Source organism: Mangifera indica, chromosome 9, assembly GCF_011075055.1.
Source record: "Mangifera indica cultivar Alphonso chromosome 9, CATAS_Mindica_2.1, whole genome shotgun sequence".
NCBI lineage: Eukaryota > Viridiplantae > Streptophyta > Magnoliopsida > Sapindales > Anacardiaceae > Mangifera > Mangifera indica.
Window position 1 is genome coordinate 721600 of NC_058145.1, and position 24057 is coordinate 745656.

At 33.6% G+C, this 24057-nt stretch overlaps 4 protein-coding genes across 9 annotated transcripts; 1 reads left to right on the forward strand and 3 right to left on the reverse strand.

Moving 5' to 3' along the window:
• Positions 1-641: 641 nt before the first annotated feature.
• On the reverse strand, positions 642-6129 carry LOC123226000 (polypyrimidine tract-binding protein homolog 2-like). Of its 4 annotated transcripts, none has more exons than XM_044650411.1 (11): positions 6000-6129; positions 5128-5314; positions 4816-5025; positions 3674-3736; positions 3512-3585; positions 3035-3130; positions 2737-2794; positions 2289-2393; positions 2121-2202; positions 1429-1541; positions 642-1234 (listed from the first exon to the last, which is right to left on the reverse strand). In XM_044650411.1, the coding sequence occupies exons 2-11, from the start codon at positions 5311-5313 to the stop codon at positions 914-916; spliced, it is 1308 nt and encodes a 435-aa protein (XP_044506346.1). In that variant the 5' UTR covers position 5314; positions 6000-6129; the 3' UTR covers positions 642-913. The 4 variants fall into 4 exon arrangements, with proteins under 4 accessions (XP_044506346.1, XP_044506347.1, XP_044506349.1 ...); XM_044650412.1 differs by lacking the exon at positions 6000-6129 and adding an exon at positions 5917-5939; XM_044650414.1 differs by lacking the exon at positions 6000-6129 and adding an exon at positions 4613-4670.
• Positions 6130-6835: 706 nt separating this feature from the next.
• Positions 6836-9453, reverse strand: LOC123226001. The gene is made up of 3 exons (XM_044650415.1): positions 9065-9453; positions 8089-8340; positions 6836-7278 (listed from the first exon to the last, which is right to left on the reverse strand). The coding sequence occupies exons 1-3, from the start codon at positions 9419-9421 to the stop codon at positions 6982-6984; spliced, it is 906 nt and encodes a 301-aa protein (XP_044506350.1). The 5' UTR covers positions 9422-9453; the 3' UTR covers positions 6836-6981.
• An 871-nt stretch (positions 9454-10324) lies between these two features.
• LOC123225200 (pentatricopeptide repeat-containing protein At2g13600-like) lies at positions 10325-12614 on the forward strand. The gene has a single exon (XM_044649102.1). It carries the CDS (start codon positions 10416-10418, stop codon positions 12579-12581), a length of 2166 nt encoding a protein of 721 aa, XP_044505037.1. The 5' UTR covers positions 10325-10415; the 3' UTR covers positions 12582-12614.
• A 1122-nt stretch (positions 12615-13736) lies between these two features.
• Positions 13737-15962, reverse strand: LOC123226407 (bidirectional sugar transporter SWEET3-like). Of its 3 annotated transcripts, XR_006504318.1 has the most exons (8): positions 15824-15962; positions 15689-15725; positions 15335-15557; positions 14928-15089; positions 14594-14713; positions 14306-14492; positions 14045-14100; positions 13737-13943 (listed from the first exon to the last, which is right to left on the reverse strand). XR_006504318.1 is itself a non-coding variant. In XM_044650924.1 (7 exons), the coding sequence occupies exons 1-6, from the start codon at positions 15858-15860 to the stop codon at positions 14322-14324; spliced, it is 750 nt and encodes a 249-aa protein (XP_044506859.1). In that variant the 5' UTR covers positions 15861-15961; the 3' UTR covers positions 13961-14100; positions 14306-14321. The 3 variants fall into 3 exon arrangements, 2 of the variants coding, with proteins under 2 accessions (XP_044506859.1, XP_044506860.1); XM_044650924.1 differs by lacking the exon at positions 13737-13943 and having other exon boundaries at positions 13961-14100; positions 15824-15961; XM_044650925.1 differs by lacking the exons at positions 13737-13943; positions 14045-14100 and having other exon boundaries at positions 14128-14492.
• Between the last annotated feature and the right edge of the window lie 8095 nt (positions 15963-24057).

Consider the following 24057-nt stretch of genomic DNA (forward strand, 5'->3'; position numbering starts at 1 on the left):
TAACCAACTCATGACCATTCCTTCCCCGAAACCTTTTTCAAATTAAACTTTATTCAAACTCAACCCAAGACAAATCCAAGCGTATTCGGATTCACATAGACCCAAAAGAAAATTCTTCGGTAGAAATTAGAAATTAAGTTAGATTCAAAGTCCGCTTAACTTGAATAGATTTGAACACAAATCTAAATCAATGAACACAAACCCAAATACAAATTAAAAAATTAAACCAAAACCAAACCCAAACCCAAATTCAAACTAGAATAGTGCTCAACTCGTAAGCCAAACATGACTTTCTTAAACCCTTAACAAACAATATCATTTCTAACTCTACCTAGAGATAAGATTAGATTCAAAATAAGTTTGTTCAAATTTGAAACAAACTTAATTCGGACAAATCCAAACATGAGCCCAAAACAATGAATAAGAACCCAATCACAACCATGTGATTGAACAAACTTGATGAGCCTAAACCGAATCCAAGACGAGCTCAATCCAAAACAAGCCGAAAACAAACCAAACCCTATTCAGACTCGGCTTGGCTCAACTTGTTTCCAGCTGTAATTACAAACCACATTTCTTTATATAAATTTTTTGTAGTGTGTCCTAATTAAAAAAGCATAGAATTACATGTAAGACTGGAATAGTTCTCAATGATTGGCTTGTAATGACAGCAACTTAATAGTCAGGCTGAAAATATACAGTAAAAGTAATTTCACATTAACAAAACAGCGTTTGTAATCCAGTCTTAGCCTGCCACTTACATAGGCTTCCTTCAGAATTGGAAGGTGAAAGTTCGCCTTGGCTTCTTTTGCCCAAAATGATATTTTCCATCCACCCAACCGAACAGCCACTTTTAGAGACAGAGGCCTCCGATGACTGCACAAAATTTATCAAAATGATCTCAGGAGATGTGCTATTGCATGCGATCAGGTCTAGTTGGAGGCATTGTCCCTATGTGCGGTGGCATGCCACGCTGGCCGGGCATCTGCATCATTCCTGGGCCCATTTGAGGCATTGTGCCAGCTGGCATGTAGGAATGATTATGCATCATGGACATGGATTGTGGTACTGCTGGAGGTGCTGAGCCCCATCCTCCTGAAGGCTGATGCATTGCAGGTTGTGGAGGAGCTGGAGGATACTGAGATCCATTGTATTGATGCACAAGTACAGATGACTCGGGGTTCACCATGGGTGTGTTCGGAATCGTGTAATCCCTGCTTCGATCATTATTAACCTGCAACAAACAGTCAAGATCTTCGAAAGATATTCAGAATGTAAAAGATGTCCCAACAATGTTCACTATTTGAAGCTACAATATGATTGACTCCATGGGACACACAAAGCGATAAAAATCCACCCTATATCTTCAAACAGTTTGTCGTATTAGTTTATGGAACCAGAGCTCTTCCAAACTGCGGAAATAAATACCTTTATACTGAGATCAGTATGGCGGGAATATGATATGTGAAGCTTGCAAAACCCTCCATCATAAATGCAGTGTCCTTCCAAGGCTTCCTTTGCAACTACAGCTGTCTGAACATCTGCAGATGGTAGAGTGTTAGTTGAGACAAAATGCATAGGACGGCTAATAAAAACCAAAGAGTGGACTGCCTTTCATGGTTTCAAAATATTTCTTTAAAAGAAAACTGATCTCCCGTCACCCAAGCATAAGCCATTTCTTTCTCCATAAAGTGTACAGAATATACAAAACACAGATATCCTTCAAAAACATTATTTCTTATAAATCCCAGAAGATCAGAACAAATGCCAAAAAAAGGGGGTAAAAATAGATCGACAAAAGAAAGAAAACAGGAGATCAGATAAAACAGAAAGGTGGAAATTAAAAAAACAAAAAGAAATATCAAGTGATGCATTTTTGGAACTTTGAATTGGGTATGTTATCCAAAGCAACAATTTTCAGATCCCAGAGGTAACATTTATATTCTGTTTTTAATAAAATTTAGGATTTGATATATGATGTGACCAAATAATGAACATAAAAGATTGTATACTTTGACAACACATATAGGTTCAGAAAATGCCAGTTTATTGACATATGCACAAAATAACCATTAATTGTATTTTACACAAATATAAGTTGACAAGCTCCACGAAATTACCAGGATATTGAATCAAGGCCTGAAGTCCACCATTCTTATCAAACATGGCAATCTTCTGAACAGGCCCAAAAGCAGAAAAAACCTAGTCATGGGAAAAAAGGATGCAACTGGTTAGTGTTGAGAAAAAACAAGTCCACTGAGAATGTCAACAATTGCAATTGTATATACCATGTGTAAAACATCCAAGGTGACAGAATACTGCATGTTCTCAATAGATGCAAGAAGAACATTGCTCTCAGGTTCTAGTTTTTTCCCATCAATGCCCACACTAAACTGCATGAGAACAATGAGAAAACTATTTAATAAAGAATTCAAGCATAGAGATCATCAGATATTCCACCAGAATATGTAGCGATCTAAAGCATCATCATATTTTAAGTCTCACTCAGATTGCATCTTGGCACATAGAACACATACGAGGATTCCATCATATTAAACTGGCGGGGAAACATTATACTAAGAATTCATTCACGAAAATCAAGCACAAAACATTAAGAGACCGATTAACCAAAATAAACTCATAATGTACATGCTTCAAAGGTGACAACTACTATTTCAAACTGCAATTTGTAACAATTAATATACATAACACAATAAACTTTTGAGCACCAGTTACCTGACCACTAGCATCTATGGCTGATGGAGCAACAGGAAGGTAAGGATTAGTGTAGTCCCTGAAAGGTGTAATTAACATAAATAAGACAAAATCCGATAAATATCAAGACAAAGTAAGAAGTCTAGTAAATAATAAATATGCAAAGAATTATATAACCAACTGGGTAAAGGGAACAGAATGGTACAAATAGTTGTAAAAAAAGGTAACTAGTCGTCCCACATAAAGAAATTAGTGTGAAGCTAATACGCATTGCAGTACATTAAACAGTCATATGCCAAGTAACCGATAACTGGAATACCTGCTGCGATGACTCTGGAATTTCACACTCAAATCTGTGTGGGCAGAATATGTGATCCTCAGGGCACATTGCCCCACATTCTCAGGAAGAAGATACCTGATACCAATGAGAAGAGAATCAATAATATATTTAAGTTGCACAAAAGATACTAACAAAATTATTAGAACTGGTACATGCATAGCTTAATCAGATCCATGTAAAACATGAAGATTAGAGGAACTATCATTGCCAGCAATTTACCAGATAAAGAATAAACTACTTATCGATGGTAAGCCAATTTTTGTCAAACTTTCAAGGATTAAAATAAAGTAGGCCCTGAGGGGCTTCATTGTCCATAGAAAGTATAATTATGACTCTTAAATGTCTTATATGTTTATTTCCAATCATGATATGTTCCGTAACCTAGGGATGCTATTGTCACCTAGAGCCATCAATTTATGACTAAATACCATGTCAAAAATCTAATACAATTGTCACCTAGGGATGCTTCTTCCATCCAGGGCATTTTTTGCTGAGGAGGCAGTTTCTGTATCGGAAAATTGCACCAAGGCCTGAAAAGATAATTGTAGTGTGTGCTCAGTTTCAAAAGAAGAGAAATCACCAATACAATTATGCCACCAGCAAAAAATATATATACACCTGAAATCCAGCTGTTTTCTCAAAAGTAGTAATCTTATGCACAAACCCAAAAGCTGAAAAAACCTTCATCAATGAAATAACTGTTAGAAACATGTACTGAAAAAAAAATCCACAAGCTCAAAAAGCAACTTCCCTGCATGGTTCTTTGCAGTAAATATTACATAAAACCAAACACACATATGTTTAAATTCTCCAGGTTTGAACAAGTACACAGCACATTTTATATACCAAAGGGAAAAAATACAAAATGAATAGAAAAACACAAAACATTTAAATCATATTTTAAAAAATAGCATCTCTACAGAAGCTTTATTATCCCTGCAGGGCTTAAATTCAGATAATTTTTATGAGAAAACAATATCTCTCTCAGATGAAAACCAATTACTACTAGTGCTATGGACACTTCACCTCCGTGTACTTTAGACAGGCAATTTCCTCGACTTCACAATGACTTAATCACTCTTTCTGGGCTACAAGTAACCCCTCCTTAACACAGATTAACAGCAAGTTAATGAGAACACGTAGACACTTGAGACTCAACTCTTCCAGTAAAGTAATAAAAACACATTTCTATCATCCAGTCTCACCAGAACTTGTACAAACAAAAGATTCGTAAATTCAGAAAGGCTAGCATCCAATGGTGCAAAAACCTTCTGTAACGCCAGAAGAAACAAGATAAAACCAAAATTAAATGGAAATGATAATAGCATTGCGTCCCAAAAATTATAAGCAATTTTACAGGAAAAACCAGCAACACCATTAACCATGGGATAACCAAAACATAATGTAGAGCATGCAGATATAAAAGAGTGAAGGGATGCACAAGAGAAAAGAAATGAAATTATCCTAAACCATTACAATGTTAGGAATAGGAAGGTAGGAGGAAATGAAGGGAAGAGAGAGGTAGTGTTAAGGAAAGGAGAAAGTAGACAAACACACATGTGCTCTTTTTCTCGATGCACTAAGCTGCCATTGGAGATATTGCCTTGACATGGGCCTGCTGATCCATTTACATTCAAGTCAAACAAAAGCTTTCCAAAGCATGACAAACTACAACCTAATTACAGAAGTTCATTGACAACATCCAGTAGTAGTATGTTTACCTTGTCTAACCATAAAAGAAAAGCATGAAATTAGCTTACCAAGTGTAAGACATCAATGCTGACAAGGCGTGCATCTGTACCCTCAATTGTTACCAACAGTACATTTCCAGCAACATCTGCCGTTGTTTTGTTGTTTACTATCTCCTGCCTATTAGAATATTGCAGGTACACAGTCTTCCCTCGCACTTGAGCAGGCTCTGAGGATGAAGCATAATATGATATCATGGCAATAGCTTGATTTAAATCTGCCTGAGGATATGCAAAAAATGAAGGATAAATTCCCAAAATACTAGTTCTAAAAAATTACGATAAACAGTAAAACATGAAGATGAAGGATCCACTCCCACTTACAAATTCTATAAAAGCCTGATTCCGGTTTGCTCCAACATTGCATTTAGTGTTCACAACTTTACCAAACGGTTTCCCAAGTTCAATTAATTCCTCCTCTGTGCATTCCCACGGTAAGTTTCTCAAATGCAGCACCTTAGATGGGGGTTGGGTGTAACGGAACTGTGGCTGACTAGATACAGATGCCATCCTGAACAACCACCACAATCTAAGTTATATCATGTGTCGCCCCTTTGACTACAATATTAAACCACATCAAAACCACATTCACCACTGCAAAAACCTATATACTTGAGTCTACAACAATTATCAACCAAACACAAGAAAATGTTTCATATCCATAACACACCTACAAAATCATTCCCCCCACCAAAGCTATAAATACAAGTAGTCATAGACCCATAAAAGTATATACATGGAGTTATTTAAACATATATACAGTAAAAGTTCATTTGTATACTACAGTGCTTCTCTAAATTTTCAAAATATGTAGAATAGAACTCTCCTCAGCGATGCCTTCTTCCCAAATTGCCAACTTCTCTCATTCAAAACAAAGATTTGAAGCCAGTCTTTTAAAAAATTACAGAGTGATAACCTACAAAAGAAGCAAAAAACGGCGAGCACGGCCCACAAGAAAAAATTGCTAAATAATTTTTTATCACCATCGATAATTGCAATGGGAAACAGAGCACTCTTATGTAGTAAATAATCTACAAAATCTAATTAATGTAGAGCCGAAACAAAGGTAGACAATAAATCTTTTAAAAGAACAACCAGAAAAAAAACTTTCACCTAGGGAAATAACAGCTGATCCATCTATTGAACAGAGAAAGCAAGGATAAAATTGAAATCATAAAGGATTAGAAATCATATACCTGAATATTTATAAAGCCGGATCTTGAATGGGATTTTACAAAAGTTAGGGTTTGGAAGGAGAAATGAAACTGAAGCGATTTATAATGTTATCCGGGCTGGTGTTTGGGGATGCAATATTTTTGGGCCAAAAGACTTATTCCCACCCAAGGTATGGGAAATTTCATTTGTCACCCATAAACTTTTAAAAATTCAAATACCTACCTATAAATAAATTTCTATTAAAAATATCAGATATGATAACAAATAAAATTTTTATTTATTAAAATTTTTATCATATTTTTCTTTTCAAGTTTAAAATTTTTATAATTTTTTATTAACTCAAAGTTTAAAAAATAACAATACTTCTCTTCTTTCTAACATTGATTTGCCCTCTCAAATAGTCAATTGTCATCTCTCATATCTTATCTATCTCTCCAATCTCTCTTCCTTCCCTTTTCAACCAATTCAGCTAAGATAATATAATAAAATTTAATAGCATTAAGATTGGAAAATACGATATAACCACAATATTATAATACAGTTTCTGATTATAACGGTATTTTACTAGTTAGGTTATGATTTCAACATAATAGTATTGAGATTGGAAAATACGACATAATTTTATTGCAAGTCCCAAACCTGAATAAAATTTAATTTAAGATTTAAATTTTTTTTAAATTTTAAATTAGTTAAATAAATTAATAATTAGATTCAATTTTGAAAAAAAATTAATTTAATTTGTTTTAAACTAATTTAAACCCAATTTGTTTTATGAAACTAATTTGAACCATAACCGAAACCCGACTTATTCTATACAAACTATGGTCAAGCATATGATGTAATTTGACAAATCAGAGGCATCAAAGTTTATCCATTCATTACATGAGCTAGGCAGCGTGGAACTCAGTCGAGAATTGTGAGTCCAATAAATTAATGAACATAAACGAATATTAGAAATCCTAATATGGTGATTATAATATTAATCAATTGAAACTACGTCGTTCAAGTGATCTGGCGAATAAGCACATCCTTGTAAGGCGTTGGAGGTTTTGCTGGTGGGTTTGTGGCGTTGTTTTCGACCAGAGCAGGCGGCGGCTTTTTTATCCTTCGTTGTTCTTCTATAAGGAGCGGAACATGGCCTTCCCTTTCTTCAACCAGTCTCTCTTGCGCTCCTCCTCGCAGTTTCTCGAGCCGTAGCACGTTAACTTGCTGCATTTTGAACACTTTCACCACGTTCGATATCCCTCCAATGAAGAACAATATGCTCGCAACGATCCCCAACCAGACCCAAGTGCTTCCCTGCATGACGAAATATCTTATACATAAAATTCCCATAAACTCGATTTGATTAAGTCCCACCATGCCTTCTAATAAGGTTCTTAATTGGACAAGCAAGCTATTTAAGATTTGAGAAGAGTTTTTCAAACACAATTAAAGAATCAAACTTTGTTTTTTTTTTTTTAAGGAATCCTACTTGACGAAACCGACCACCCTTTTGGGACTGAGCTCAACCATAAAACCAGTAAATTTCAAAGAGACTAACCAATAATACAGAAAATCTCACTTATTGGAAAATGACCATTCAATCGGCTAACCTAGAGTAGACCAGCGCATCAACCCATTACCAAGCCTCTCACTTCAATGCAAGGCACCTCACTTGGCCGATATACCTTGAGGAGACAGTCCAGTATGACCACTAAACTGGTAAACCCTAGGGAGACTAACCCAATAACCCACTGTGAGATCTCTACTTCAATATAAGGAACCCTATTTTATGGAGCCTGATCATAAACCTATAGAGATTAGCCTAACAATCCATTGTGAAACCTTCCATTTTAGTATAAGGAACCCTATTTGGTGGAGCTGACCACTAAGTTGGCAAATCTCGAGGATAATAGCTCAACAACCTATTATACAAGCATATAAAAAAAAAAAGCTAGTGTATACATTTAAGTCTAAATAGGGGAGTGTGAAATCAAACCTAGATATATATTTTAACTCTACTTTCGAGATTTCATGCATTAACTAGTTGTTCTGGTTGCGGCGGGTTGAAGTGGCTTTCAAATATCTTAATTTATATTGAAATTGGTGTTATAGCCACGTACTTACCAGTAGGTGTAATCCATGGTGCATGACACTGGCTTGCTCTCGGGAATTGATAATGGCGCCCACCATTAAGAATAAGCTTCCCATCAAGAAAGGGAGTTGAACACTTTGTTGCAGGATTTGAACATGGCCATCAGCTCTCTCATAGATTTGACAAGAATTGTGGATGGATCCAAGCACCCATAAAACAGGACCAGCAATAAGCATGTTCAAAGCATGCTTTTCCAATTTGAAGAAACCATATCCTTTCTCCTCCTGCAATATATTTGTAGATAGTCAAGGCAAATCAGCACATTTTCTCAAATAGGCATATTAAATAGGGGTTACTAATCCCACATCAATTTCCATTAAAAAAAAAATCATCATTAATACTTAATTATAGGACAATGTTTTTAGACTTGAACCAAACATTAATCCATCTAGGGGTGAATCTGTAACAAGTTAGTTTGGATCAAATTCACAACTTGTTTCAAACGAATTAAACTCAAACTAAAACTCGATAAATTTATTCAAGATCAACTTATTCTTTTATTTAATAATATTATTTATCTTTGTTATGATACTATTTATTTTATTGGTAGTGTTATGATATATTGTACATTGAAACGAGCTCAAATACAGGTTCAAGTTGGAATTATGGCTTCAACCGAGTTTGAATCAGTTGCAACCTCAGATCAACTCAAATAGATTCCACCTCAAGATTAGTTAAAAGGGTCATTTTCAGTTTTAGTCAGTCCGACGTTGATTAAATAAATATTAAAACAGTATTCATACAGTTTTGCAGTTCATGATATATATTCCTTTGTCAGATGGATTATGTTGGGGCGTCAAACAAAATTATGAAAATTTACATACTGACGGTTTGACTGGATCGACCGATTCAAGTCTACCCTAGGAAATTTTTTGCAGAAAATTTCTTAGAAAGTGTGTGATTTTCATTAGCAGACATATGATAATTATATATATATAGATAACGAACCTGAATGAAGAGAAAGAGAAATCCCAAGAACAAAAGAATGGATCCCAAAATCTGAACGAAAGGAACTGCAAACTCTACAAGCGCAAGCTGGACGTCAAACTCCATCAATGGAAACCAATAATCGAAACCCGCGAGATGGGCAATAAGATCATGAATATTAACAACCATTATCAACGCTAAAGCTATAAGCAATAGCACCAAACCGGACTTGGGTTCCATGGAAAACTCGGCTGCAAAGCCACTCAATAGCACAATCGTAGCAAAGACATACAGCCCAGCGTTTGTGTACTCCGCCCGGTTCCTGGATAGCCGGGGCCCGTACATTCGGCTCTCTCGTGCCGATGCGAGCTTCACCATTGTCGTTGTTCGTGATTAGGGTTTGTGTTTGTGATCGATCGGTAGTTGCAGAAAGAAAGGAGAAGTGCTGACGAGATTTTGTGAAGAAGAGAGAGAGGGGACACGTGTCCTCATGCATGGGAGGCAGTTTATGATGAAGATTGAACAGTGAGAGAGACCACGTGTTGCCACTTTGTGTGAATTTGAGATTATGGAATAGAAAGGGTCATATTACTACATAAATAATTATGCTGAAAAATAATTAATTTAATCCTGTTTTAATCCTGTTATAAAATTTTATACCACTTATTATATATTATATAATTTTAATATTATTAATTAAATGATAATTATATTTATAATATTAACGATTTTTTAATTTTAACAATTAATAAATAAATATTTACATTTTTAAAATTTAATAATTTTTTAATTAAAAAAATTATTTAAATTGTCTACCAAATAAAATTACAACCAATATACTATGTAAATTAAAATTTTAATTTTAAAATAAGGCCAATGGGACTTGAATATATCTTTTCATTGTTAGGCTTTCCTTAACTTATACTTACCAATAATATTAGCCATCGTTTAGTTAGAGTTTAAAAATTATTTTAAAAATACATTTTTTTATTATTTATATTATTTAATTTAATTTAAAATAATAAAAAATTTCAATAGTTTTTACATATTTTGATTATCATCTCCATCATTTTATTATAATTATATTTTTATTTATTAATTTTTTAAATTAAAAATAATCTTAATTTTAATTAATATAAAATATTATTTAAAAATAATTATATTTTAAAAATATTTAAATAAAATAATATTTTTTATTTTTTATTATTTTTTATCAAATATAATAATCATCACGTACAATTTTACCAAATTTTAGTAATAAAGTATTAGCCGCATCAAAACCTTAACAAAATTTGTAGGTAGTCACAGCGTATAAAAACCTTCCCACACTGAGGAACTTATCTATAACTAATTTTCTTTCTTCGTTTTCAAAATGTTGTGGAAATCGTGTTTCCCGGGAAAGTGGAAGCATAAACGGTGGAAAAACTCGAAACTGTACTCGACGAAAATTCAAATACAGCGAACCCAAAGCACCCACATAGTCTCCACAAACATTGCCATAACTCGGCACGCAAAAAATGGCCAGTTAGATATTGCTCGTAATCTGTTCGATCAAATGTCAACTCGAACAGTTGTGTCGTGGAATATCATGGTTTCTGGTTACTCAAATTGGGAAAAATATGACGAGTCTCTTAATTTAGTTTCAACAATGCATCGTAGCAATTTCAAGCTCAATGAAACAACTTTTTCTACTACTTTAAGTGTGTGCGCGCAGTTGAAGTCTTTAATTGATGGAAAACAGATTCATTGTCATGTTTTGAAATGTGGGTATGAGAAGTTTGAGTTTGTGGGCAGTTCTTTGTTGTATTTTTATGCAAAATGCTTGGAAATAGAGGAAGCTAGGCGGGTTTTTCAAGAGTTGCATGATGATAATGAGTTGTTGTGGACTTTGATGCTTGTGGGTTATGTGCAATGTAACTTGATGAGTGACGCTTTGGACGTGTTTATGAATATGAAAAGAAGGGATGTGGTGGCGTGGACTAAGCTGATTTCAGGTTATGCGAAGAGTGAAGATGATTGTGAGAAGGCTTTGGAGTTGTTTTCGTGGATGAGAGAGAGTGGTGAGGTTATGCCAAATGAATATACTTTTGATACTGTTATAAGGGTTTGTAGCAGACTTGGTGTTTTGTGTGAAGGCAGGGTTATTCATGGGAACTTGATAAAGTATGGTTTTGAATTTGATCACTCGATTGGATGTGCTCTGATTGAATTTTATTGTGGTTTTGATTTTGTTAATGATGCTAAGCGAGTTTATGATAGAATGGTAAATCCATGTTTGAAATCTTCAAATTCACTTATGAATGGGCTTATATTGATAGGTAGGATTGAAGAAGCAGAACTGATATTTAACAGACTGACAGAAGCTAATTCTGTTTCGTATAATTTGATGATTAAAGGTTATGCAGCCATGGGTCGAGTTTTAGATTCAGAAAGATTGTTTGAGAAAATGCCTCACAGAACAATAATATCTACGAATACTATGATTAGTGTGTATTCAAGGAATGCTGAAATTAAGAAAGCTGTGGAACTTTTTGAAGAAACAAAAGGGGAAAGGAATCCAGTGACTTGGAATTCTATGATGTCCTGTTACATTCAAAACGATCTGCATGAGGAAGCTTTGCAACTTTATTTGACAATGTGCAGATTAGGAATAGACCGTACTAGATCGACATTCTCTGTTCTGTTTCATGCATGCTCATGCCTTGGATCTCTGCAGCAAGGAAAATTACTCCATGCACACTTGGTTAAAACACCATTTGAGTCCAATGTTTATGTGGGAACATCCCTCATTGACATGTATTCCAAATGTGGGAGCCTCACAGAAGCTCAAGCATCATTTAGCAGCATCTCTGCACCCAATGTGGCAGCTTGGACTGCTCTTATTAATGGATATGCACATCATGGGCTTGGCTCTGAGGCAGTGTTACTCTTTGAGCGCATGCTAGAGCAAGGAGTGGTACCAAACACTGCTACTTTTGTTGCCGTGCTGTCTGCTTGTGGTCGTGCTGGTCTAGTCAGTGAAGGGATGGCGATGTTCCACTCAATGGAAAGATGTCACAGAGTAATCCCTACATTAGAACATTATGCATGCATGGTCGATCTTCTTGGTCGGGCAGGCCATCTACAAGAAGCTGAGAAATTCATCAAAGAGATGCCAATTGAAGCAGATTGGGTTGTCTGGGGAGCTTTGCTTAGTGCTTGTTGGTTCTGGATGAACCTGGAAGTGGGTGAGAGGGTGGCTGAGAAGCTGTTCAGCTTGGATTCCAAGCCAATATCTGCTCTTGTTATTCTGTCCAACATATATGCCATATTGGGGAAGTGGGGAGAAAAGATGCTCCTGAGAGAAAGATTGAAAGGCTCAGAAGTGAAAAAGGATCCTGGATGTAGTTGGATAGAGCTGAGTAGCCGAGTTTATGTGTTTTCTGTTGAATACAGAAATTATCCAAATTGTGATTTGATATATGCTACTTTGGAGCATCTAAATACAAATCTTAACTCGATTGTCCAAAATCTTAATTCCATTGTCCAATTTGATTGATATTCGATGTCAATACAAAGTCTAGTTATTTTAGTTCAACATCTACCATTGACCAAATTTTTTGTAGCTGTTTCATCCACAGCTTAAGTTTTGGATTGCCAATAATAATTATATGATTTCTATTTTTTCTAAAACAAGTGATTGATATCCATCTTCCTTTATAATTTTTTTGACATTTTATTCTATAATTCTTACAATATAGGTGGCATTGTTGTCTCATCTTACTCTTTCATATTTTAAGATGCACTGGATGGCTATCTTCAACATCAAAACACCATAGTTTCTTGCATATTTCAAAAACTTTGTAGACTCAGAGCACTGTTCTTATAAAATTACTATATAGGCCAAAGTGGTTTCAGTACTTTCAGTACTTTCAGTAGTTTTTCTCTATTTAGCAATGATGATAATGCAGATTAAATGTTGTTCTTGGAAAAAGATTGCATTAATATGACTCTTGTTTCAAAAGATAAGAAGATTATCTGTCTTAGGCTTTTGGTTGTGCTGGTGCCTATATTGATAGAGCACATTTCTACACTCTACGGACGTTTAATTTGATTAAATGAAAATGACACTTCCTTGTTAAGATCCCAAGTGCAAGGTATGGGACTTGGATCCCACATTGGAAAGTATTGGCAACTAGTATGAGGTTTATATGGCCTTGGGCTCTCCCATCTCAATAGCTAACTTTTGAGGTGTGGTTCTCCTAAGCTTTGTATCATTTCGTATCAGAGTCATCATCATGTCTCCCAGTTGCAATCGTACGGCACGGGTGGTGACGCCGGCATTGCAGTGTTCGCTCGGGGCTAGCAGAGAGCTAGCGCACAGCCAGCCCGCGTGGGCGCCGGGGCTGTGGAGCGTGGTGGTATGTTAAGATCCCAAGTGCAAGGTATGAGACTTGAATCTCACATTGAAAAGTATTGACAATTAGTGTAAGGTTTATATGGCCTTGGACTCTCCCATCTCAATAGCTAGCTTTTGAAGTGTGGTTCTCCTAAGGTTTATATCATTTCCTCCTGGTGATTTTGTTGACATCGTTGGTTGCTGCACATAACGGACGGCGATGGGTGATTAATTGTGGACCATTTCATGCTGTTATCTTGGAACTTTTGTACAAAGACGTGAACTGGTAATTAACAATACATTCGGAATTGTCCTTGATAATTATTACGTTCTGTGTTGAGCATATTAAAATTGCTTTTACAGCATATCACAGTGATCCCTACATTAGAGGGTTACGCATGTGTGGTCTATCATATGCATCTGCTGCTCCAGTTTTTGAACTATTTATTATTGCTCCCACTTTGGCATCAATTTAAGGGATGTGGATCATTTTCTTCCTATGTTCATGCTGTTTACTGAGACCTGCAATTAGAAGTAACTTTTTATTATTTCATGACATTGCTTAATTAGCATTCTTTAAATATTATCAGAATTTCTTGAAACAAAAAAGCCATTTTAATAACTTCAGCTGTGATTATCCTCTTCTTGAAATTTGTTCCTCCAAGAATTGAAGTCACTCCTGTCACAAACAAGCAATTATCTTAAAACTCTATTGATGCACACAGGTTGACTCAAGGTTAAATTTAGGTTCACATGTGCATTCTTATGGATCAAAGAATGCTTGAACAAATGCATTTTCAGACCTTTATATTGAACATTGAATTCATTAGAAATAATTAATTATTTCTCAATATCTATAGACACCGGGGGGAACCTTGTCAGACCTTTTAGTTGAATTCTTCAACTCTTGCTGTTGTCATCATTATTCATCATGAACTGCAACTGTTTGGATTTCTCTTCATTTTGTTCTAAATCCCATTTGTTTGATTCTTCTATAGTTCCCCTTTTCCTGTACTTGCAATAAAGAACAAGTTGGAGGATGCCTAAGGGGCTACCAACCAGATTAGGGGACTGCAAGGATCAAGGAATTCAATTATGAAGCTATAAGCAGCATAAATTGTTTTTAGTTTGTAGTTTTGCCTTAGAAAGAGGGTTTTGGTAGCTATACATACCGCAAGAAATAGATCATGGCTCAGCAGTCCATAGGTCATCCAAAGTGAGCTAGCAATGAATGAGAAAAAAGATAAATAGAATGGCATGAATTCTACGCTCTTCGTTTGTATAACTTGCTTCTGCAGTACAAAATTTTAGTTATATGAATAAAAAAGTCAAGAGGATACACAAATGCAGGCGGTGATGTGATGTGTAAATATTTATTTTGTGTGTGCATCAACAACATAATGAATGTTAATTTACTAATTTTTTCTTTTTTTTAATTGGGAGATTCTTTTTAGGTTACTTAGAAGAATACTACCATGATCCAATAATTGAGAAAAGGTGACTCACCACAGCCACCAGTGGAGAACCATACATTGCCACAGAGGCCACCAGTCCAACACTGCCCACAAACACCTTGCGATGATGGTGGTCATGGAATACAAAACCTGAGATAACTGCAGTGATGCTGAACACTAGGATAACAGGTATCAACGTAGCAGCAACCTTCATCTGTAGAATCATTGCATTTATAATACTTTCCTGAACTATGTCTATGAAAATGCATGCAGCAAGATTACAGACCGTCTCATGTTTTTGCTTACTTCTGCTGAATGTAAATGACATTTGGCATGTATGGAAACAAAATTATACATTTTCTGCATACACCAGTTTCTGTGGACTTGAATAATATCTTCCTTTCATGCATGCAAATAATTCTATATCATTTCAAACAGACATTATTTTAAATTGCTTACCTTGCCTCTGGCTGAAGCAAACCAAAAGTGTATCAAAATGAAGGAAAACTCAAGAAGGATACCTAAACCATTGATAGTGACCACAGGGAAATTCTCCCATCTGTAACTTGTAATAGGTAGTCCATACCAAGTATAAAGGAGACAGTTTAACAGTGCAATGATATAAGGGATGCATGAAAACCCTTCTGTGCCTTTCTTCCTTATCACCCTTGAAAATGTTAATCTGGCAACATAAACAAAATAAATGGTTTGAGTTTCCAAGTTAACTGCTTCAGACCTCTATGAATTATAAATTAATTCTAATAAAATATATTGTATAAAATAACATGTAGAAGAATATTGTCTCAACATTACATGGGTGCAGCATAAAGTAACAAAGAAGCTGCATTTCCTGCAAGAAAAAACATTGTTAGTGTATTAGGTGAATGTTTTGCTGTCCTTGGTGATATATTAATAGAAGGAAAAACAACAAACAAAGAAGAAAGGTACCCATGACTCCAACTGCCAGGCGCAATCTATCTGCCATTTTTTGCCCTGTAAAGATGGTCCTAATATGGAGAAATGGTCCCAACAAGAAGAGTTAGTAAACAGCTATATAAGTTTGTTGCATGGACTGTTTAACAGCCTTTAGGGGATATTAATATTGGAAAGATTCGTAAATAGAGAATAATAGAAAATTGATAGAAGCAAAGTGCTCTGTACATTGATCCCAAAGGTTGGTCTAAGTGGTGAAAGGCCAAGGGTCATTTATAAACGTCTACAGTTTAAGTGACCGTAGCGTGATAAATCACAATAAAGATATTGTTTTGCTATTTTGAATTATCATGAGTGGAAGCTGTCACATTTCTTCCACTAGTCACTTGAAAAAATTTCTTTAGGTTTATTTGTCTGATACTTGATCCAACATAGAGCGCTAATAGCTTTTTGTTTTTGTTTTGGCTCAAATTTAAATGTCTTCTAATTTTGCATATAGGGACACCACTAAAGAAGTGTTGTCTTGACTGACAATTTTGTATTTAAGTCTATGCAAACAAACTGATGCATGACACTTGCTTTAGACAAGAAATTATATCTACCATTGAGGCCAGATCAGTCTCCATGGGCAAGCAATAAAAAGCAGAACAAATTGTTTTACAGAAATGATAGATATCCAATCAACTTCTTAAAAAAAATTTGACAGCTATTATTCTAATTCTCTCATTACCATGGTTCTTACGCAACAGCAAAAATTTGCTCAGAATCAAACTCTTCTGACTGGAAATATTTGTGCAACGTGCTTTTAATACAAAATGTTTTCGAAGCAGAAAATCATAAGTGAACGATTTTACAGGGGGTTTAAGGTCAAAATATACCGTGTCTAAAACTGGAGTTCCTTTCCTCATGAAACTTTTATTTTTTCTTGTGTATGGGGGGACCATTTGATATGATTGTGATATCAGCTTCCTTTTTAGCTGTCTTCAATAATTATTCTATTTTGCTTCAACAATCCTTCAAAAATTCTATATCCTCAACGCAACATTGGGGTTCCTGATGCCTATTATATGTCACATTTGGTTCTGTTACTTGACTGATGCCTAGTGTTGTTTCTGATAGAGAGGAAAACATGGAAATATCTACCTATTGGACTCTTCATTGTGCCACCATAGAAGATTGTAGAGGTCAGACATTGGCAATAGCTGCAGGAGTTGCTTGTGAACCTAGATCAGGAGAACTGGTAAGATTGCAGTAATAGATGAATATTAATTTGATGGCTGTTTTGAGAACAGTCTCTTCGTTCAGAATATATTCCCCAGCTACAAATTACTGGCAACCGCAATTTGTTGTTGATGTTTTGCAGCAATCAATCAATCAAACTTGGTGCAGATGCTTGAAGATTGCCACTGTTAATGTGTTCACATTTTTTTATAATCAAGTACAAGATACGAGACTTGGATTTTATATTAAAAAGTATAAGTTTCTAGTGTAGAACTTATATGATCTTGATCTCTCAAATCTCAATAACGTATAAGGTATAAGATTGAGATCTCACACCAGAAAGTATGGCCGTCTAATGTGGGGTGCTCTTCAATCTCAACAACTAACCTTACATTCCGAGAATTAAATTATTGGTTGTGATCAATCCAAGAATATGGTTAGTCTCTCTTATCCTGTTCACACAATCTGTTTAAATGCATTTATTCTCCAAATGTTTATTCTATGTCAGTGATCAAGCAATGAACCTCAATGTGTAAAGAGGAAGGTTGGATTAACACTAAGATGCATTTTAGTGTGCTTTTGCAGGAAGAATTTTATTGATTCGACGTTGATAATAAAAAAAAACACTCCTAGAAACAGGTAACGTGAACAAAAAGATACTATAATTATTCTAATCAAGGAGAAACAAGCAAACTGAATCTTTCTACGGTGGTAGAAAAAGATGCTTATAAGTCGAAATGTGATATTTCATGAGTTTTATGTTTGAAACCTTTTTTTTTTTTTTTTTTTTGTATATTTCACTCTTTTTTCATCGAAATGACACTTTCCCACCCTTGAACTTTAAAAACAACACTTTCATCTTTTGTTAAAATTCAAACATTAGTTTTAATGGTCAAGTAGTATTTTTAATCGGCATATAAAATATACAAATATTATAGGGTTAGTATCACTTGCACCTTTAAAATACAAACAAATTATATGTTCCTTTACCAACTTTAACATTTATCGCTTTGACCCTTATCTTGAGTTGAAAAACAATCAAAACCCTAAGAAATGAATTAAAAACTTAAAATAATTGTTGAAAATGGCAATCAGAATCACACTAAGGTAGTGTATTTTCAATCAGAAATATACTACCTCAATGTGATTTAATAGGAGTTATACAAAAATGACGAAATTTCAACAATTATTTCTTATGTGTCTATCATACAACTTAATGAATTTATTTAACTAATATTACGTGATGAAAGGTGAAAAAAAAAAATTATTTTTAATGTTTGAAGGGGAGAAAGTGTTATTAGAGTAAAACGTCGAAGAAAAATAATTGTTCTTTCTTATATTATGGGGTATTCGGGTTGTGAAAATATTTTCCCGATTGCCAAACTTAAAAAACTTAAATTATTTCATAGTTCAGGGTGTGTGAAAAAATCACTAAAGAAAAAAGGTTATGGGAGAGTAGACCTAAAAGATGCTGTTAATGCTGGCTTATCGAATAAGCACCTTTGGTTTCTCCTTTATAAAGACAAATACTTTTTCATGTGTTTTCTGAGCCAATGGAGCCTTTGATTTATTTAATGTAGTCATTATCGTTCATTGATTATCATGACAATCATTCTGTTAAGCTGGATTTCATCCAGACAAGGGCGAATTTGAGATTAACATCAATGAGTTGAAATTTGAATTCGGTTTGAAAATAATTTAACATTATCTTAGATTTGAGTTAGTTCAAACACAAATGTTTAAATTGATTCGAACAAAACTTTATTAATAAAAAGTAAGCTTAATCATTGTTTGAAACTCAATTTGTTTGATCTAAGGTTTGAGCTTAAACAACTAGACTCCAACACAACTACTGATTTATTTTACCTCTAAAATAATTTGTCATGGTAGAATTAGTGCGCAGAAGAAGTTGTTTATAACTTAAAAGGGTAGAAATCTGTCCTTTTGAAACTTAAAGAGTTGAAATTTGTCATTTCATAAAGTTTTGATTATCCAATTATAAATAAAGAAAAAGCATGAAGTGGTTGACTCAGTGAAAGCGAGGGTTAAATTCAAAGAATGAAAAGTGTAAAGTCCACACGCGGTCTCACCAAATAATCCAAGGTGTAAACTCTCGTGGATTGTTGCGGCTGACTGGTTCATTATAGGCCTTTCAACTTCAACTACCATTTGACAAACGATGTCTCAAGTCTTAACATATTTAATTGCTCTTTGTCCCCTGGGGTTCAAGTCGTTTTCAAGTTGCCCTTTGTTTATCCTGAAAGGGTAATGTTATATATATTTAATTTTAAATATTTAAATAATATATTATTATATTATTATATATTATTTTATTTTTAATTTAAAATTATTTAATTACATAATAATATATTATGTAATAATTATTTTGTTTTAATATTTGATTTCAAACAAAACAATTTCGAGACTGATCATATATATATTTTAATTTTGTTGGTTTTTTTTTTTTATGGGAAATGGCAAAGCTTGCTTACTTAGTTTGACCAACAAACAAGTAAATTCTAGAGATATTAATTCAATAATCTATCGTTAAGGTAATCTATTATTAAAGTCTCTTACTTTAATACAAATATATTAGAAGACTTTAGCGTGTGCGCTCAAATCTATTTGAGAGAGCGTAAAGTCAAATCTAGATCATTCGACTCCACTGTTAAAATTTTATATTTTAATTAACTATTTTATTTATGATGGGTATTTTCTTATCTTTGTTATAAGAAAAAAATAAGGTTTTAGTTGCAAATTAAATTTGAAACTAGTATCTCAAATTAATGATTTTCATCTAATATATTTAAACATTGTGCTATATACAATAAACTATACAAATTAACAATAAACATTAGATTATATATTAATAATGAAATATTATTATATGATTAAATAATTTTAAATTAAATTTAAAATAATATTTAATTAAATAATAATAATAATAATATATTATTATTATTATTATTATTATTACATAAATTAATATTTATTATTATCATCTTACTTAGTATGATATGGTAAGGGCCACGTCTAAGTTAATGCGGCTGGCTACTAAATTCTCCCCCTTCATATTGTTCTGTTCCCTCACCCACCATCACTGTGTTGACGGTTGACAACTAATATTTCGGTGTCTGTGGCTTTATTTAGAAAGGAAAGAAAGAAAGAAGAAAGCAAGAAAGAAGGGCGGTCCAATCATTGAACTCGAGTTGCTGCTTGACTATTTGTTCTACGCTTACACTTAGGAGGGTCATCCAGTGAATCGGGCTGAGGAGTACATGGTTTGAGCTTTATTTTATAATTTAAAGATTGAGTTTGAGCTTATTGATCCAGAAAAATTTTTGCTTGAGCTTACTTAGTTTAAACGATCAGTTCGCTTAAATTCGATTTGAATTAAACAAAAAATTATTTTAAACCCTTTATAATTTTTAGAAATTTTATATAAACTCTATAATTAATATATTTATTAATTATTCATATATTCAAGATTACAAAATAAAATTTTAATAATGTAATTACAATATTTGAAATTTCTAAGAATTTATTAATATTATATTGAAATTGAGATCACAGGCTTACCAAGTTAATCAAAATCAAACTTAAACTTAACTCAGTTGTACAATATATCTTATTACGTGTCATAATACATACATACATACATATATATATATTCAAAGCGCCCAAAATGTTTTCAATAAATTATTTGAATTATGTATTTTTTTATTTATGATTATTTGGAAATAGTTTTAAAAATTATGATATATGTAACGAGTATAAATTATTTATGTATCTAAAAGTTCTAAACCCTAAACTAAATCAAATATGGTTAAATAACTTCAAGTGGGTAATCTCATTTTATTTATTATTATTTTTTATTATTAATTTGGGTTTACATAATTTTTATATACCCGTCTCAGTGTAAATTTTTTATTATAATTTATTAATACAATATAAGATATGTGTTTAAAAAAACCTAATTTTAGATTAAATTAAAGATGAATTTAAATCAAATTAAATTAAAAAAATTATTTGTGATGGAGTTTAGTTTGTTTAAATTGTCAAATAAAAAAATTGTAAAAAAAGAAATTACTCGACTCTTGAGAATAATCCAAAAAGAGGTAGAAGAAGTGTTAAAAAATAGAAGAAATATTAAAGAAAAAAATTTATTTAAAAAAAAAAAAACCAAAACAAAAATCTTCAACCATGCCAGAGAGCAACTCATGAATCATGGCACAGAAAACGACTCAAATCTGTGCAGTTTCATGAATCTTGAAGCAAGTTGATTGGACAGACTTATTGCAGAATTTTTATTTCAAATTTACACATGAAAAAAACAAAATCAACGAAATTAATTAATTATGTGCCAGCAAGCACTGCATGAAAGCCGCCAGGAAACTTCCAATTTCAGACACAAAGTCGATAATTTATAAATTCAGAAGAGACAAGCTTTCGGAAGCCCCAAAATATATAATGCAGTTCATATTTGCCCACGTGTAATCCACACTTCCAATTTCAGACACAAAGTCGATAATTTATAAAGGCCAAACGACTATTTCCCACCCAAGGTTTAGCGTTTTCTCAAAAGTCCCCCCTTTAACTATGGAAACACCAAACACCCACCCATGGCCGGTTAGATTTAACCAAACCCTAACGGCTGAAAATTTTATCTCCTTTTGCTCCCCTAAACTTTAAAAACTGAAATTTTCCCCCCGCCTAAGTTTTAAAAAATGACAGTTTCACCCTAGGGTTTGGTTTTGAAATCTCCGGCGACCTCTCCGGCTCCGTTGCCGACGGCCACTCCCTCCCGAAGCAACCTCTCCTTCCGGCGATCTCTTTCCTCCCATTTGGAGGTCCGATCGACGCCCGGAGACGTCGTGGGAGACGAAGACTTCGTCGGGAAGACGAAGTTCTTCGTCTTCCCAGAAGAAGACCTCTGGGAAGACGACCGTCTTCCCAGACGAGGACGACGGCGTCGGCTTCGTCTGGGAAGACGAAGAACTTCGTCTTCCCGACGAAGTCTTCGTCTCCCACGACGTCTCCGGGCGTCGATCGGACCTCCAAATGGGAGGAAAGAGATCGCCGGAAGGAGAGGTTGCTTCGGGAGGGAGCGGCCGTCGGCAACGGAGCCGAAGAGGTCGCCGGAGATTTCAAAACCAAACCCTAGGGTGAAACTGCCATTTTTTAAAACTTAGGGTGGGGGAAAATTTTAGTTTTTAAAGTTTAGGGGGGCGAAATTAGATTCTATTTTAGTTTATTTTTAATATTATAGCCAAAATGACGATTTTACCCCTACCACCGTTAGGATTTGGTTAAATCTAACCGGTCATGGGTGGGTGTTTGGTGTTTCCATAGTTAAAGGGGGGACTTTTGAGAAAACGCTAAACCTTGGGTGGGAAATAGTCGTTTGGCCATTTATAAATTCAGAAGAGACAAGCTTTCGGAAGCCCCAAAATATATAATGCAGTTCATATTTGCCCACGTGTAATCCACACTGCTTTATTAATTGATTATATAAATAATAAGATTATTTTAATCAATTAATAAACACAGAAGTGAAAATAAAATAACATATGCTAGGACTTAGTTTAAAACGTGGATTGGTCGGTGTAACTGGTTTGATAATCATGTTGACTATCATAACGTTAATATCGTTAACACAATTATTAAGAATGAACTAATTCAGACCAATATTAGGAGTGGTCGGTTTGAGTTCAACTTAAACAAAAAAGACGTTGAGTTCAAGTTAGTATTAAGATTATCAAAAAGAGTTAGGGGTACACACGGTTTGATTTAATACAATTTAAGAGTTTTTACAAACCTAATTGAAAAAAAGGTTTGGAAGAATTTCAAATCAAATCAACTGAAAAAATACAATTTGATTTAGTTTGATATAGTTTGAATTTATTATAATTATTTATTTTAAATATATATTATTTAATAAAATTAATTGAAGTATAATTTTCAAGATAATAATTTAAGCACGCAAAATAAATATAAAAACTATATACAATATACATGTAAAGAAAATAACAAATTAAATATGAAAAAAATGTGTACATCTAATTATTTATTGAAAAATTATGTTAAATATATTTATATATGTATTTTAAAAATATACAGTTTACAGTTTGGTTCAATTTGAAAATCGTCAAAATTACAATCCGAACTAAAAACTATTTTTAAAAAATTCATCAACCCAAGTCAAATTATTTTACAAATCAAACCGTAATTTTTAAGTGGTTTGATCCAGTTTCACAATTTGAAACAAATTATGCACACTTTTAGAAAACATGGTAAACGAAGAAAAAGAAGAATTGTTAAATAAAAAGAAAAACAAAAGAAGAAAAGTCGTTAAAGAATATGAATATATCAGCAGCTTTTAAGGACTCAATCAATCCAAATTGGCTTAATTCAAACTTATATTAGAGTTATCTTAGCTTGAGTTGGATTTGTTTAAGTTGAACAACGTGTTGATCTCAAACGGACTCTTTTCATATCCAATTTCAACAAAGTGTTCTTGCATGTGATATTATTAGGTTTAGATTTTATATATTTAAAATTATCTAATAAACATATTTAATATATATAATTATATTGTTATGATTAATATCATTGGTTCAATCAATCCGATCGATCAAGACCTAAATTGGTTTTCTTGACAGGTCAAAGTTTACTCTAGGTCTAAAATCACTGTGTTAAGGCGTTCAAAAGATTAAAGTAATTGACACGTAATTAGAGTTTCATTATTAATTCAGTTGTTAATGTTGCTGTAGTAGCAACAACGCGGAAGCAGGTTTGAAGATTCCTAATCATAATCCTCTTTGAAATTTAATGTAGAGGATTTAGGAGGATTAGGTTTGATTCAGATCAAATTTTATTCAGATGTAACTTAACATTAATATGAATATATAAAAATCAATTTCAAATCAATTAAGTTTGAATAAATTTAAATTTAGATATTTGATTTAATTTAAACTTAACTCATTTACGAAAATGTGTTTAAACTCGATCTATTGGATATCAGGCTA